General features: G+C 38.1%; 1 protein-coding gene across 3 annotated transcripts in view; it reads left to right on the top strand.

Moving 5' to 3' along the window:
* The window catches only part of LOC311089384 (uncharacterized protein), a 48,134-nt gene that overhangs the window by 406 nt on the left and 35,688 nt on the right, over positions 1-12,040 (top strand). For 2 of the 3 annotated variants that reach the window (XM_084124051.1, XM_084124052.1), the window contains exons 2-8: positions 302-468; positions 840-992; positions 7,798-8,080; positions 8,650-8,765; positions 8,852-8,978; positions 9,673-9,764; positions 9,975-10,125. In XM_084124051.1, the coding sequence (XP_083980177.1) occupies positions 424-468; positions 840-992; positions 7,798-8,080; positions 8,650-8,765; positions 8,852-8,978; positions 9,673-9,764; positions 9,975-10,125 (967 nt within the window). In that variant the 5' untranslated portion in view covers positions 302-423. The remainder of the gene's footprint in view (positions 1-301; positions 469-839; positions 993-7,797; positions 8,081-8,649; positions 8,766-8,851; positions 8,979-9,672; positions 9,765-9,974; positions 10,126-12,040) is intronic. The other variant, XM_084124053.1, reaches the window with a different exon arrangement.

Below are 12,040 nucleotides of genomic sequence, written 5' to 3'. Positions count from 1 at the left end.
GTTGTTGTTATTTTTGTCTTGTCTTTTTTTCTATCGCTTTAGCAGGTTGTGATTGTTGATGATGGTTAGCATTGTTTGTTTAGATATTAGTTTATGATGTTCATCCCCTGACTGAAAACAAAAAGCTTCAATTAGATGACATAACTTAGATATATAATGCACCAGTATAACGCTCTCTGGGATTATAATACTTATTTTATATAACTTCATAAACGTGATTAATTAATTAATTAATTTGCATATAAACATGTCATTAATGTAATATATATTTATGCATATTAATTATTTTATTTTAATACAGGGCAGTGGAACTCCAGGACTGGATTTGAAGAACCCTCCAGTAGGATGACTGTAAAATGAGTTTTATGTAGAATTTGCTTTCATTTATTTAAAACCTGTCCTAGGCCATAGGTTGTGTTAACAATGCTGAAGTGGTTTTCGGCAGATGAGTCCGGCTCTGCTCATGGAGTGAGTATTAAACATGCTTTTGATAAAATATCTCATAATGCAGATTATTTTTTGTGATGTATATGTAATGCCTCTTCCTGGGAGTGTTTAATGTGGGAATGTTTAGGAGTGAACTGCATCTTTTATTCAGAAATAATTGTAAATGTGTCATGTCAACATGTTTATTTATTTGGTGAGATGCCGTGTAATAATCTAGTCATCCGGTTATTATCACAAAGTAAACCCCTTCAGGGTAACGCAAGACCCCAAACACACACCTTCCACGGTGGGATCCTGATCACCCTGGGTGATTTGTGATAATAACCTTCTGAGTATATATTATCCATTACATGTATGTTCATGGCCATTAATAGATCCTTTGCTTGTCTCAGGCTCCTGGCTCCCCGTCGGTGGACACAGGCACCGATATAAGATTTTCTGAGATCACTGAGCAGCTGACGCAAATGCAGGAACTTGTGGCTCATCTAAAAGAGTTGATCAGGGAGAAGGATGCAGCACTCGGCAATAAAGATGAACAAGTCAAGGTAACTTTTCAATTCTGAAAAATATGTTCAGTGGCCTGATGCCCACTGTTTTTATTTAGTTTAATTCCAAAATGCATTAAGATGCTGTTCAAACATACAATTACTTGAAACATGTTTTTAAGAAGAGCTCTGTCCTGCTCATATTGCTCATCCCCCTCGAAGTGCAGAGCAGGATATATGACAAAACATCTTTGGGAGGAAATAAAATTAAACTTGGCTTAGTTCCAAAATGTTGTGTAATTTCTAATGCTTTCCGTGTTCTTGGACTTTTAATGTTTAACTTATATAACACTTTTACAATTTATAAACGATAAAATCCTAAATTGCACAAGAATTATAGCCCCAAGGAGCTAAAAAAAAAAAAAAAAGACTAAAACTAAAAAGCCTTCTGTCAGCATCTCCATTAGTTTCAATGGCGTCTGCTCGGCTAGTGCAGTTACCCCGAAAGTCTGACATCTGGATGCTGACAATATTGCTCATTGCACTTTGTTCAGGGAGCGGGTGTCACATGACACATGATGTGGCACATAAAAATGTCTTCTCAGTCTCAACGTACACACAGAACCACATAAATTAAATGTAAAACAACATACCAATGCAGTTTTACTCTAGACCCTTGTGTGCATGGCGTGTGGTTAAAAGCGGCATACAACTAATAATAATGATAATAATAATATGTTTTATAGCGCCTTTCAAGAACACAAGGTCGCTTCACAAAATAATACAAACAGTTGACAGACAAAGAGACAAGCAATCTGCTTATTATAACAATCAGACAAGCAGAAAAGCAGATGGAGACAACCAATAACTAACTACATATAATTAACATGTGAAGTTATATAATCAAAGAAAACATAAATGTCGATAAATTAAGCATGAAACATAAAAAATGAAAAAGTCGAAGACATAGAAATAGAGAGTAAAATAACAGGCATGACAGGCTTTATAAACTAATGTTAAAAGTTTAAACTGGATGCGATTGACCACAGGAAACCAGTTAAGTTGGTAAAGGATTGGAGTGATATGTGCAGATTTTTTTTTCAAGTCAAGTCACCTTCATTTATATAGCGCTTTTAACAATGTAGATTGTTCCAAAGCGGCTTTACAGTGATAATTGGAAATTAAAGTAACAGAGATTGTTTTGGCTTTATAGCAGCTTATTGTCCAGATAAAGTTAGTTTTGATTGATTCACTTCCGTCGCAACGATCATTAGTTATTAACTTAGGGGCTGCTAACACAACACCGTTTTAACAGAAAACTCTTAAGTTCTCTCTGCGCAAACTTTAAAAATGCGAACCTGTGAGAACGCTGATGGCGTGCACATGCACACCACGAGTTCAGTCTATAGGTATGCACGTTTGAATATATGTGCGCAGGCGTGTAGTCCTTCCCTACAAACCAACCCTCAAAAAACTACTTGTCTGGCCTTAAAATTTATAATACAGAATTTTTATCACTTCCGCATAGCCACGCGAACCGGAATTATCCCGACAACGCTTTATCTGTAGAGAGGTAAAGGGAGGGGAGCAGCAGAGTTTTGCACCATTTGAAGGCGAATCGATGTATATCTTTGGTGGGTAAGCCGCTATATAAGGAGTTACAGTAGTCCAATCTAGAGGTTATAATCGCGTGGATAAGTTTCAGGATCTCCAAAGTTAAGAGAGGGTCGTATACGAACAATATTCCGCAAGTGGAAGAAGCATGATTTAACAATCTGACCAATGTGAGTGAAAACATAACGAGGAGTCAAACAAAACTCCCAGATTCCGCACAGTTTTTGAAGGCCTAATCTGGACACCATCAATATCAATAAAAATGTCATTCTGTGTAAATTCTGTGATTTAGGGCCAATCAACAAGATTTTAGTTTTCCCAGCATTAAGCTGTAAGAAGTTATCAGACATCCATGTTTTAAGTTCCTGAAGGCAAGAGATAACAGAAGCGGGTGGACAAACTGAGTTGGGTTTAATTGTGAAACAAATTTGAATATCATTATGAAAGTTGAGACCATGCTCTCTGATGATCTGCTCTAGTGGCAGCACATAAATGAGAAATAAAAGAGGACCAAGTACAGAACCTTGAGGAACACCATGAGAAAAAGTGACCGTACGGGATCGACTTTCACCTATCCTAACAAATTGCTGTCTATCTGATAGATAAGAAGTTAACCACTGAAGAGTAGCACCAGTGATACCCATTGCAGGCAGTCGAGAAAGAAGTGTAGAGTGGCACACAGTATTGTCGAGGCCAGACTTCTTTAGAATTGGAGTGATGGCCGCTACTTTCAGATCATGCAGAACATAGGCCAGTGGCAAGAGATCTATTTATAATATGAGTAATAGGTTGAATAAGTGAAGGCAACAGGGTTTTTAGAAGGTATGTTGGAATAGATTTGATAATCAGTTTTTCAACCACAGATGTGTTTGTGAGTAAGAAAGTGTCTAGCGGGCGACCTATCAGATATGGAGTTGAATAGGAAGTGGCAGTTGTAGAAAAAGCTTGATAAAAGTTATCAATTTTTTGTAGGAAAAATGACTGAAATCCTTCACAGAGATCAACAGAACCAGTAATAGCTACAGAGGATGGTTTGACCTGTTTGTTTATCTCAGAAAAAAGAGCTTTAGGTTTGCACTTGTTTTAGAGAGAAGAGAAATTATCAACAGTTATAGATCTCAGGTTACGGTAAGATATAGTTGTTTTAGTTTTTGGTTTTGCAAGTGGAAGTGAGAAGTTGAAGACAATTAGTTTATGGTCAGAGATGCCCAAATCATGACCCTGAGCATGCACATTGTCAATACCAACAGTACAAAGCAAATCAAGAGTATGAGAGTAAGAATATGTGGGAAAATCAATATGCTGAGGTATTTCAAAATAATCCAAAACACTAACAGACATAAAGTCTTTTGCAGAAGTACAATCAGAATCAACATGTATGTTAAAGTCACCTAGCATCATGATTCTATCATGCCGGGCACAGGCGAGAGTGAGAAGTTCAGTCAGTTCAGAGAAAAAGTTTGTATTATATCTAGGGGGTTTATAAATCAAGAAAATCAGAAGTGGAGCGGGACCAGCAAGTTTAAGTGATAGACATTCACAACTAGGAACATCAAGAACGTCGTATTTAGTCACTTTAGAATTGTTCTTAAAGATCACAGCCAGACCACCACCTCTGCCACTAATTCAAGGTTTTGTCAGATAACTATATCCAGGAGGGGTTAAAAGGTTCAGTTCAATGAAATCATCAGGTGTTTGCCAGGTTTCAGTCAGAAAAAGTAAATCCAGGTTTCTTTCAGTTGTAATTTCATTCAACAGTGTACCCTTGCCAGTCAAGGAACGAGTGTTCAAAAGAGCGCAATTGTGTCGATGGAGAACGTGTTGACGAGTAAACCGCATCTCTGGTTAGTGGTATGAGAGTCCTGGCGCGATGAAGAGTCTCGTCGTTTCTATGGTAACGTTTCGATCTCTGCGACCAGATCACAGGTATTGATAGAGAGGAGTTGCAATCATGAAACCATCGACGTTTAGCAGACCGATGGATATAACGTGCACAACGTGCAATTCCGAGGGTAGTACACCAATCAAATGTAGAGGTTTCCAGTCGGAAGGGACGATTTAGGTTATACAGTTGCAATGAAGTATAATGAAAATCCATACCGTCAATGAGAGGCAAAAAAGCCCAGGGCCAGCGGTCTCAATGCCGGAGAGTTATTAACAGCAAAAGACATCTCCTTGCACAGTTTAAGACAGCACTCACAGAAAGCAGAATGGCCACTTACATTACAACACCACCATAGCCAAACCGCTGCATATCTGTGAGTCAGATTTATTTACTGACTCACAGATATGCAGCGGTAGAGGGCTCGCGGGAAACAGTAAAGTGAGGCCACAGCACTCCACGTTAGCCAAGCCCGGATAGGCAGAACCACAAAGAAACGCTACTCAATGAACTCAATAAAAATGAAAATTCAGTCATAATTTGCTCACCCTCAAGTTGTTCCAAACCTGTATGAATTTTTCTTCAGTTGAAGTTAAAGGCACACTGTGGAGAAATTGTGTTTTTGTCAAACAGCGACCCCTAGAGTCGCTTTGGAATACTTGCACTGTCGTAAATACCCCCCAACAGCGTCGTCTGATATCCCTCAGGACTATGTGATAAATACCTCACAACACCTGAGTTCAGCTGACAAGCTAGGCAATAAAACATAACGCAAAAAACACGTAAGAGAAACAAGTGTTTGTTAGCAAGTCTGTTAACAGCTCTGATATTCGAAAGCTAGCTGGACATATGTGGAAATTATTGGACTGGTCTAATTATCAGCAATGGATGAATGAACAGCATGTAAAAAAATGACATACTACAAGCAAGCGCAACAACATACAATATAGAATGCAAACAAGTTTACAAATAAGAGATTTATTTACTGGCCACTTCATGCGTTTTCTCAGATCGGATTTCTGATTTATCAAAACGATTCCATTTACACCTGCTCACATAAATGTGTTTTTGCGAAACGGATTTAAATCCGATCTTCAATTCTCGCGCTATATGCAGATTTAATGGAGTGCACGTCACCGAAAGCAACAGATATGAACTGCATTTTATTGATCATCAGCTAAAATTTCAAAATCAAAGACCGCAATAAGCAATCGTAATGAGCGGTCGAGAGAGCAGTAACAGCCCTGGTAAGATCACTTCATTTCTTTACTTTTAATGATGATGATTGTGTGTTAAGCGTCTGCGACTTACTTTCACTTTGATTTACGATAGTTTGCACGTTGTCTTGATGAATATGCTCAGTTGCTTATCTGCGATGATGCGTGTTCCAGTAGCGTCGTCATATCTGCCAATAACATATAGCCTATAACACGCTCTCACACGGTTTTCTTTTCTTTCTTTTTTTTCTTTTTTGGGAGGAGTACAATTTACATATGTGGTTTCAACAACCAGATGCATTTACACTTGTCCAGTTTCATCTGGAATGCGTCTCAGACCACCTCCTGAAGTGGTTTGAGCGGTCGGATTCAAATCCGTCTCGAATGCGTTTCGGAGGGCATTTACACCTGGGCCCGTATTCATAAAGATTCTAAGAATCCTCTCAGAAAACTCTTAATTTAGCTTAAAAACTTTTACGTAGGAGTCTTAGCTTAAGAGCGATTCGGGACCGATCTGAGAGCAACTCTGAGTAAGGAAAAGACAAAAACTTTCTAGTGAGGAGGCGGGGTTGACCCCGTTGCTATGTATGACACAATCTTTTGAAGACTGATTGGTTGGTTGTCCAAAAAGGAAAAAAAGAGTGATTTTAAGTATAGGGTCTATTCTAAGCCTTCACTTTGAAATTAAATGCGTAATTTTTCCTATTTGACTGTTCTCTCTCACACACACACACACATTATATATGTGTATATAAATCCTTTTTTTTATTTACCATGCTGTTAATTTCCTATAAGGTATTTGATTGGCTTATAATGATAAAAATTGTTCCACTCTTTCCAGTTGCACTGATTGCTAGCATGTCTATTTAAGTGGTGGTTTGAATGTTGGTTTTAATGTATCAAACATGGAATCAAAACCAAGAAGGGCGAGAAAGCCCAACTGGACAGAGGAACAGTGTTTACTGTTAGCCCAGTTAGTGGATGAACACAAGGCCATTCTTAAAGGAAAATTCTGGCCTTATATTAATATATAATCTATAGCGTCTTATTAACTCACTGTCATCCATTGTCTGCAACACATTTCTTCTCCCTCTTCGTCTTTCTGCCATTTTCTCCTCTGCTAAAGAAACTCTTAAGCCTCTTAAAAGTCCTCGTCCGTGCTCCTAACAATTTTGACCTTAAGACCTCTTTTAAGGGTTAAGATGCTTTCTGAATTACTTTTTTCTTTACTAGGATTTTTTCTTTAATTTTAAGACTAAACGCCCACATTTCTTAGAATTTTCTTAGAATTTTGTCACTAGGAGCTACTCTTTGCATTAAGATTCTTTATGAATACGGGCCCTGGTCTTTTCACGATCGGATAGCTATCCGATCTGAGAAAACGCATGAAGTGGCCAGGTGTAAACAGCCCCCATGACAAAAACATACGCACAAAAGCCGAAAACAAACGCCGGTTGGCCTCTCACGTCCAAATTTGAGGAAGTGGTGGGGGAAGTGACGTATGCCGTAAAGCAGTCGAATTTTGTAGTTCTTTTTGTGCTCGGGTTACTACCCGAACCCCAAAGTTACGCAGTGCCAGTAAAAGCGATACAGACCCCGTCAGGCTATGGCAGACGCGTCATTCAACCTATTGTAAGTCGATGTACCATCACAAGGGTCTTGGAAATATATTATGAAGGTTGAAAAGATACATAGTGTTCCTTTAAAGGAGGATATTTAGAATATGGGTAACCAAACAGTTGATGGACCATTGAGACTTCCATAGTATAAAAAAAAAATACTATGGAAGTCAATGGTGCCCCACAATTGTTTGGTTACCAACATTCTTCAAAATATCTTCTATTGTGTTCAGCAGAAGAAAGAAATTCATACAGGATTAATGACAGAATTAAATTTTTTGTGTGAACTATCCCTTTAATGGGCGTCTGGTCTGTTAGGACTGCAGCAGTATGTGTGGTAACAGGAGTCTGATATGAATATAATGTTATTATAATGTATTACTTCCTCAATGAGGAATGTTTTGTTTGTAGGTTTTGTGCACACATAAGGAAATGAGATAGTCAGTCCTCTACACTTTTAAGTCTGTGGTGCTCACATATATCTTATTCGATTTGTTATGTGACTTGCATGTGTTTTTTTTTTCATTTGGTAGGAGCTGATAGAACAAATGCAACTCTTACGGAGCGAGAGAGAAAACTTTCAGTCAAAGTTGGAGGCAGAGCGTCACATTACTCGGGCTCGGGTCAGAGATCTAATGGAGAAACATGAGGCTGAGCTCCTCAGGGCTGCTAATAAACACGAGGCTGAGATGTCAGAGAAGGAGCAGGCCTTACGCAGACAGCTTGAGACTCTTCAGCGCTCTATATCACTACCTGCAGATGCCTCAGCAAACCAATCCCCCTGCATCACAGCTCAGAGAGTCACAGATCTGCAAGGTAGTCAATGCCACATACTTACAGAATGTCATCTGCAGTTTGACCTTTGTTTCTCAAATGACCTTAAACCCCTGTCCCATCCCAGTGACTTTATTGGTTTAGACACCAATAAACATGTTCTTACTAGGGTTGTGTGATATTGACAAAACCCACCGATATTTTCTTTGATTTTGTCAATAATAACACTAATTTGACAATATTTGGTGTGTTTTTATGCTGGTATCTTGGCTGGTTTAGGCCTTTTGAAGACAGCTGGCTCCCAAAACCTTTTATATTCTGTGCTGTAGTCAGTTAACTGGAGTGACAGAAATGAACTTTTCCACTGAGGCATTATTTGCCCCCATAACTGATTTCCAGGGGATTTTTTTGCCTTTATTATGGCAATTCTTTTTTCAAACCTTATTAGATGAATCAGATAAACGCACTAAAACATGCACAGCCTGGGTAGTTACTTTTGTAATTTTATTTTGTGGGCCAATTTTAGGATTTCTGTGTCCCGTCACTGCATTGTTGAATCTCTCAGTGGCTTTATTTTTATATTTCTTTCTGTTCTCTTCTGTCCAATTTAGCTAAAGTGAAACTGAAAGATTCCGAGGTCAGTAAAGCAGAGGCAAAGTTCTTAAAGATGAAAGCATGGTCCAAGTCTCGGATTAGGCAGCTCGAGCAGGAACTCAAAAAAGTTCAGGTGAGAAAGTATATTGCATTTTTCGTCAGATTTGCACGTAAATACTCAGCTAAATTGAATTATCTTCTTTCTGTTTTTGACTTCAGTCTGGAGTATCTCTTGATATGTCCCCTGACATCACGTCCCTACATGGTCGCATTACTGAATTGCAAGAGGAGAGAGAGGAAATGCTCAGCAAACTGGAGCTGTATGAAGATATGAAGGCAAAAAATGGTATAAATAAGTGGAACCAGTGTTTCAGTGTTTGAGCAAGGGCTAGTATTATAGACCAACAATGAAAATATCAGGTATATTATAATTATATGCACTGTTTTTAATTATTGGGATATATGCATGAAAGTGATGCTCCTTTTTGACACATATGTTTGTAAAATTTTTAATTCCATAAAAAAAGTCACTTAATGCATCAACCAATTTATATACTATGAACAAACTTCATGAAAGCAGCCCCAATGTTGGAAGAGGTTTCTATAAAATCTCAAACCGATGGCACCAGATTGTTTATACCCATTGCAGAATAGGCCATTCCAGGATGACGCACAAGTTTTTAATACTAGGAGAAGATCCACCAAAATGTTCTTTCTGTCAAAACTCTTTATCATTGAAGCATGTTTTATTAAATTATGCTGGTTTTAACCCTGTGAGAAACCTTTTTTATTCAGTTAACTCTTTTGAAGAAATATTTAACAAAGTTAACCCAAATATAGTTTTAGTTTTTTACAAAAGTAAATAGTAACCTGATATAGTTTTACCATAAATTTTTCTTGCCATGAAAATAGCCACAAACAAACAAAATGCATCAACCATTCGATTGGACTAATCACTTCCAAGTTCTCGAGAATGTGGGTACTTGTGTCTATTCCTAATTTGCATGTTGTCTTATGGTAAGATTTTGTTGTATTGACAGATGAACTGCAGAAACAGCTTATGGAATATAAGGAACAGCAGAGGAAGATGCAGGCCGACCTTGAGCAGGTGACCAAGAGAGCAGCATCACAGGCAATGATTTATTTATTTGACTTTTTTACTTTTATGACTTTATTATAAAAGCAATGATTAAGGGACAGCCATTTCCAGTTTTATTTAGCATTTGTCACTAGAGTGTTCAAATGGCACTTTTAAAAGTTAACAATAGTATTTAACTAGCCTCACTAGTCATGTGAAGTGGGTTGAATTGTGTATACAGTATATGTATATTTCTGATAACAGGGGAGTGAGACCTGCAGCATGGATGATGTGCAGGTGATGGAGTGGCAAGAAATGGTTACCATGGTGACGGAGGCAGAGAGGGTTCGAGATCAGGGTCACGAGAAGAACGCCATGTCCTTCAGAATAAGCCACATCGAGGAGGAGAGAGAGGGTGAGGATGCATATGCTATACATTCACAAGTGTTTCAAAAAAGACAAATCATAGATTCTACATAAAAAGTAATGACAGCTGTTAGGTAGACAAAGCAGAAAGCATGATCAATTGTGACATAATCTACATGTGCATGTCTACACGGTCAAGTGTTGCAGGGTAGCTATATTAAAATCACAGTGCTTTTTAGGTAGTAAGACTGAAATAGCATTTTCTTGTAAAACAGCCCTTAGTTGCTTAGTTGCCCTTTATTGTGTGTTTTAAGCAAGCCATACTTCGAGCACCTCAGTGGCTATGATGCCTCTCTTGTCTGTTGTTCAGTTCAGTGAACCACTTTGAGACATCTGAAACAAGAATGAAAACCCACCAAGGGTCCAACTTCTTGACAATTTTTGTAAGAAACACAAGCACATTAACATGCTGTACTTGACTGTACTTACAGTCCTGTACTGTACATGTGCGTCTAGTGTCCTTGCTTCTATGGTGAGCAGCATGAGACCACACATTTAAAAGATGCGTTTCTATATTGTGTTGTTTATTATTTTGCTATTGCCAACATAACTTAGATTTAAATGAACGTTTTGGTGGAGCAGTCTTCATAAACTTGAAACTGTAATTCATAAGTTTTCATCATTGATTTCAGATAAATTTGACACCTGATTGCTTTTGCTCTGGTTTGTCTGTTTTGTTGGCACATCCCACCTCTCCCGGAAGGTCCGGGAGTCTCCTGCATATTAATAGCGGCTTCCTGAAGTCCACATATTATATGCAATATCCCAGAAATCGAGCGAGTGAGAGAGAAAGCCTGTTTCCACCTGGTATTAAGATGCTAAGTGGTCAGCCAAGATGCATTACCATTACTCCTGGTAGTATCACGTGTTTCTAATGCATTTTCTCTGACCTCTTGAGTTCAGATTTTGCGGGGGTGTTGTGCCATCTCCTGGAAATGAGTTTTTGCAGGGTGGGATGTCTGCGCAAGTGCGTGAAATTTGCTTACCATTTGTTTATTTATCCAGTTGTTAACAGGTTACTTGCTATGAATTGTGAAAGAGGATAAACCCTTTACAAAAATGTCTGAGATATTTGGGTTTCTTACACCTGTTTTCACACTGGAAGCGTGAGCAGAATGCAAAGCCGAAGCAGCTTGTGCCCATTGTGCTTTCAGACTGGCATCATTTCTAGCGTGCAACCGAACTTTAGCTGATGCTTTAGTCCTCCAATCATTGTCAGCCTATCACGTTCTTTTGTTTACGATAGCAGCATTCGCTGCTGTGATATGACAATGTTCCCTCCTCCTACGTACTTGGGTGATTCTCCAACTAGGAGCACTTTTGGCACTGTGAGTTTATGGAAAATTCACTCTCTTAAAACACTCTTCCTAGCTTCATTCATTTGTCTTCTAACACAATATAACAGTGGGCAGTTTTAGAATTCCATGGATTATTATTATTTTTAACAGTTTTTCTGAAGAGCGCTTTCAAAGATGTCATTTCCACCACTTTTCAATTTATGTATTTTATTACAATATAATATTGTAAAACTGATTATAAGATTATGTATCAGTCAACAACATCAGTGGCTACCTAATCATGTAACAAAATAAATCTTAATACTTCATGAACTTAATGCATTTTTATTTAAAGTTGCTAAATGTTGCCACGAGTTGGGATTTTTGCCTACAGCATCTCATTTTTGCTCAGGTCTATGTTTATTATAAGTCACTCACACATATATTGTAAGTAATGAACTATTACTACTTGATTTAAAATACTTTTAGATCCACATCATTGGTTATGCTTATTTTTTTTCTTAAAAACTGTAGTGGTGGAAAGTGGTGGAAATGACGGTTTATGGTGGAAAGATTGTTTCTGTTTATTTTTACTTAAATTGCCAGTCCAAAATATTTTTAACCATG

The sequence above is a fragment of the Abramis brama genome (genome assembly GCF_963993115.1).
Source record: "Abramis brama genome assembly, chromosome: 9".
Classification (NCBI taxonomy): Eukaryota; Metazoa; Chordata; class Actinopteri; order Cypriniformes; family Leuciscidae; genus Abramis; species Abramis brama.
Note: the sequence above shows the minus strand (reverse complement) of the source record. Positions and strands in the feature narration are given on the sequence as shown.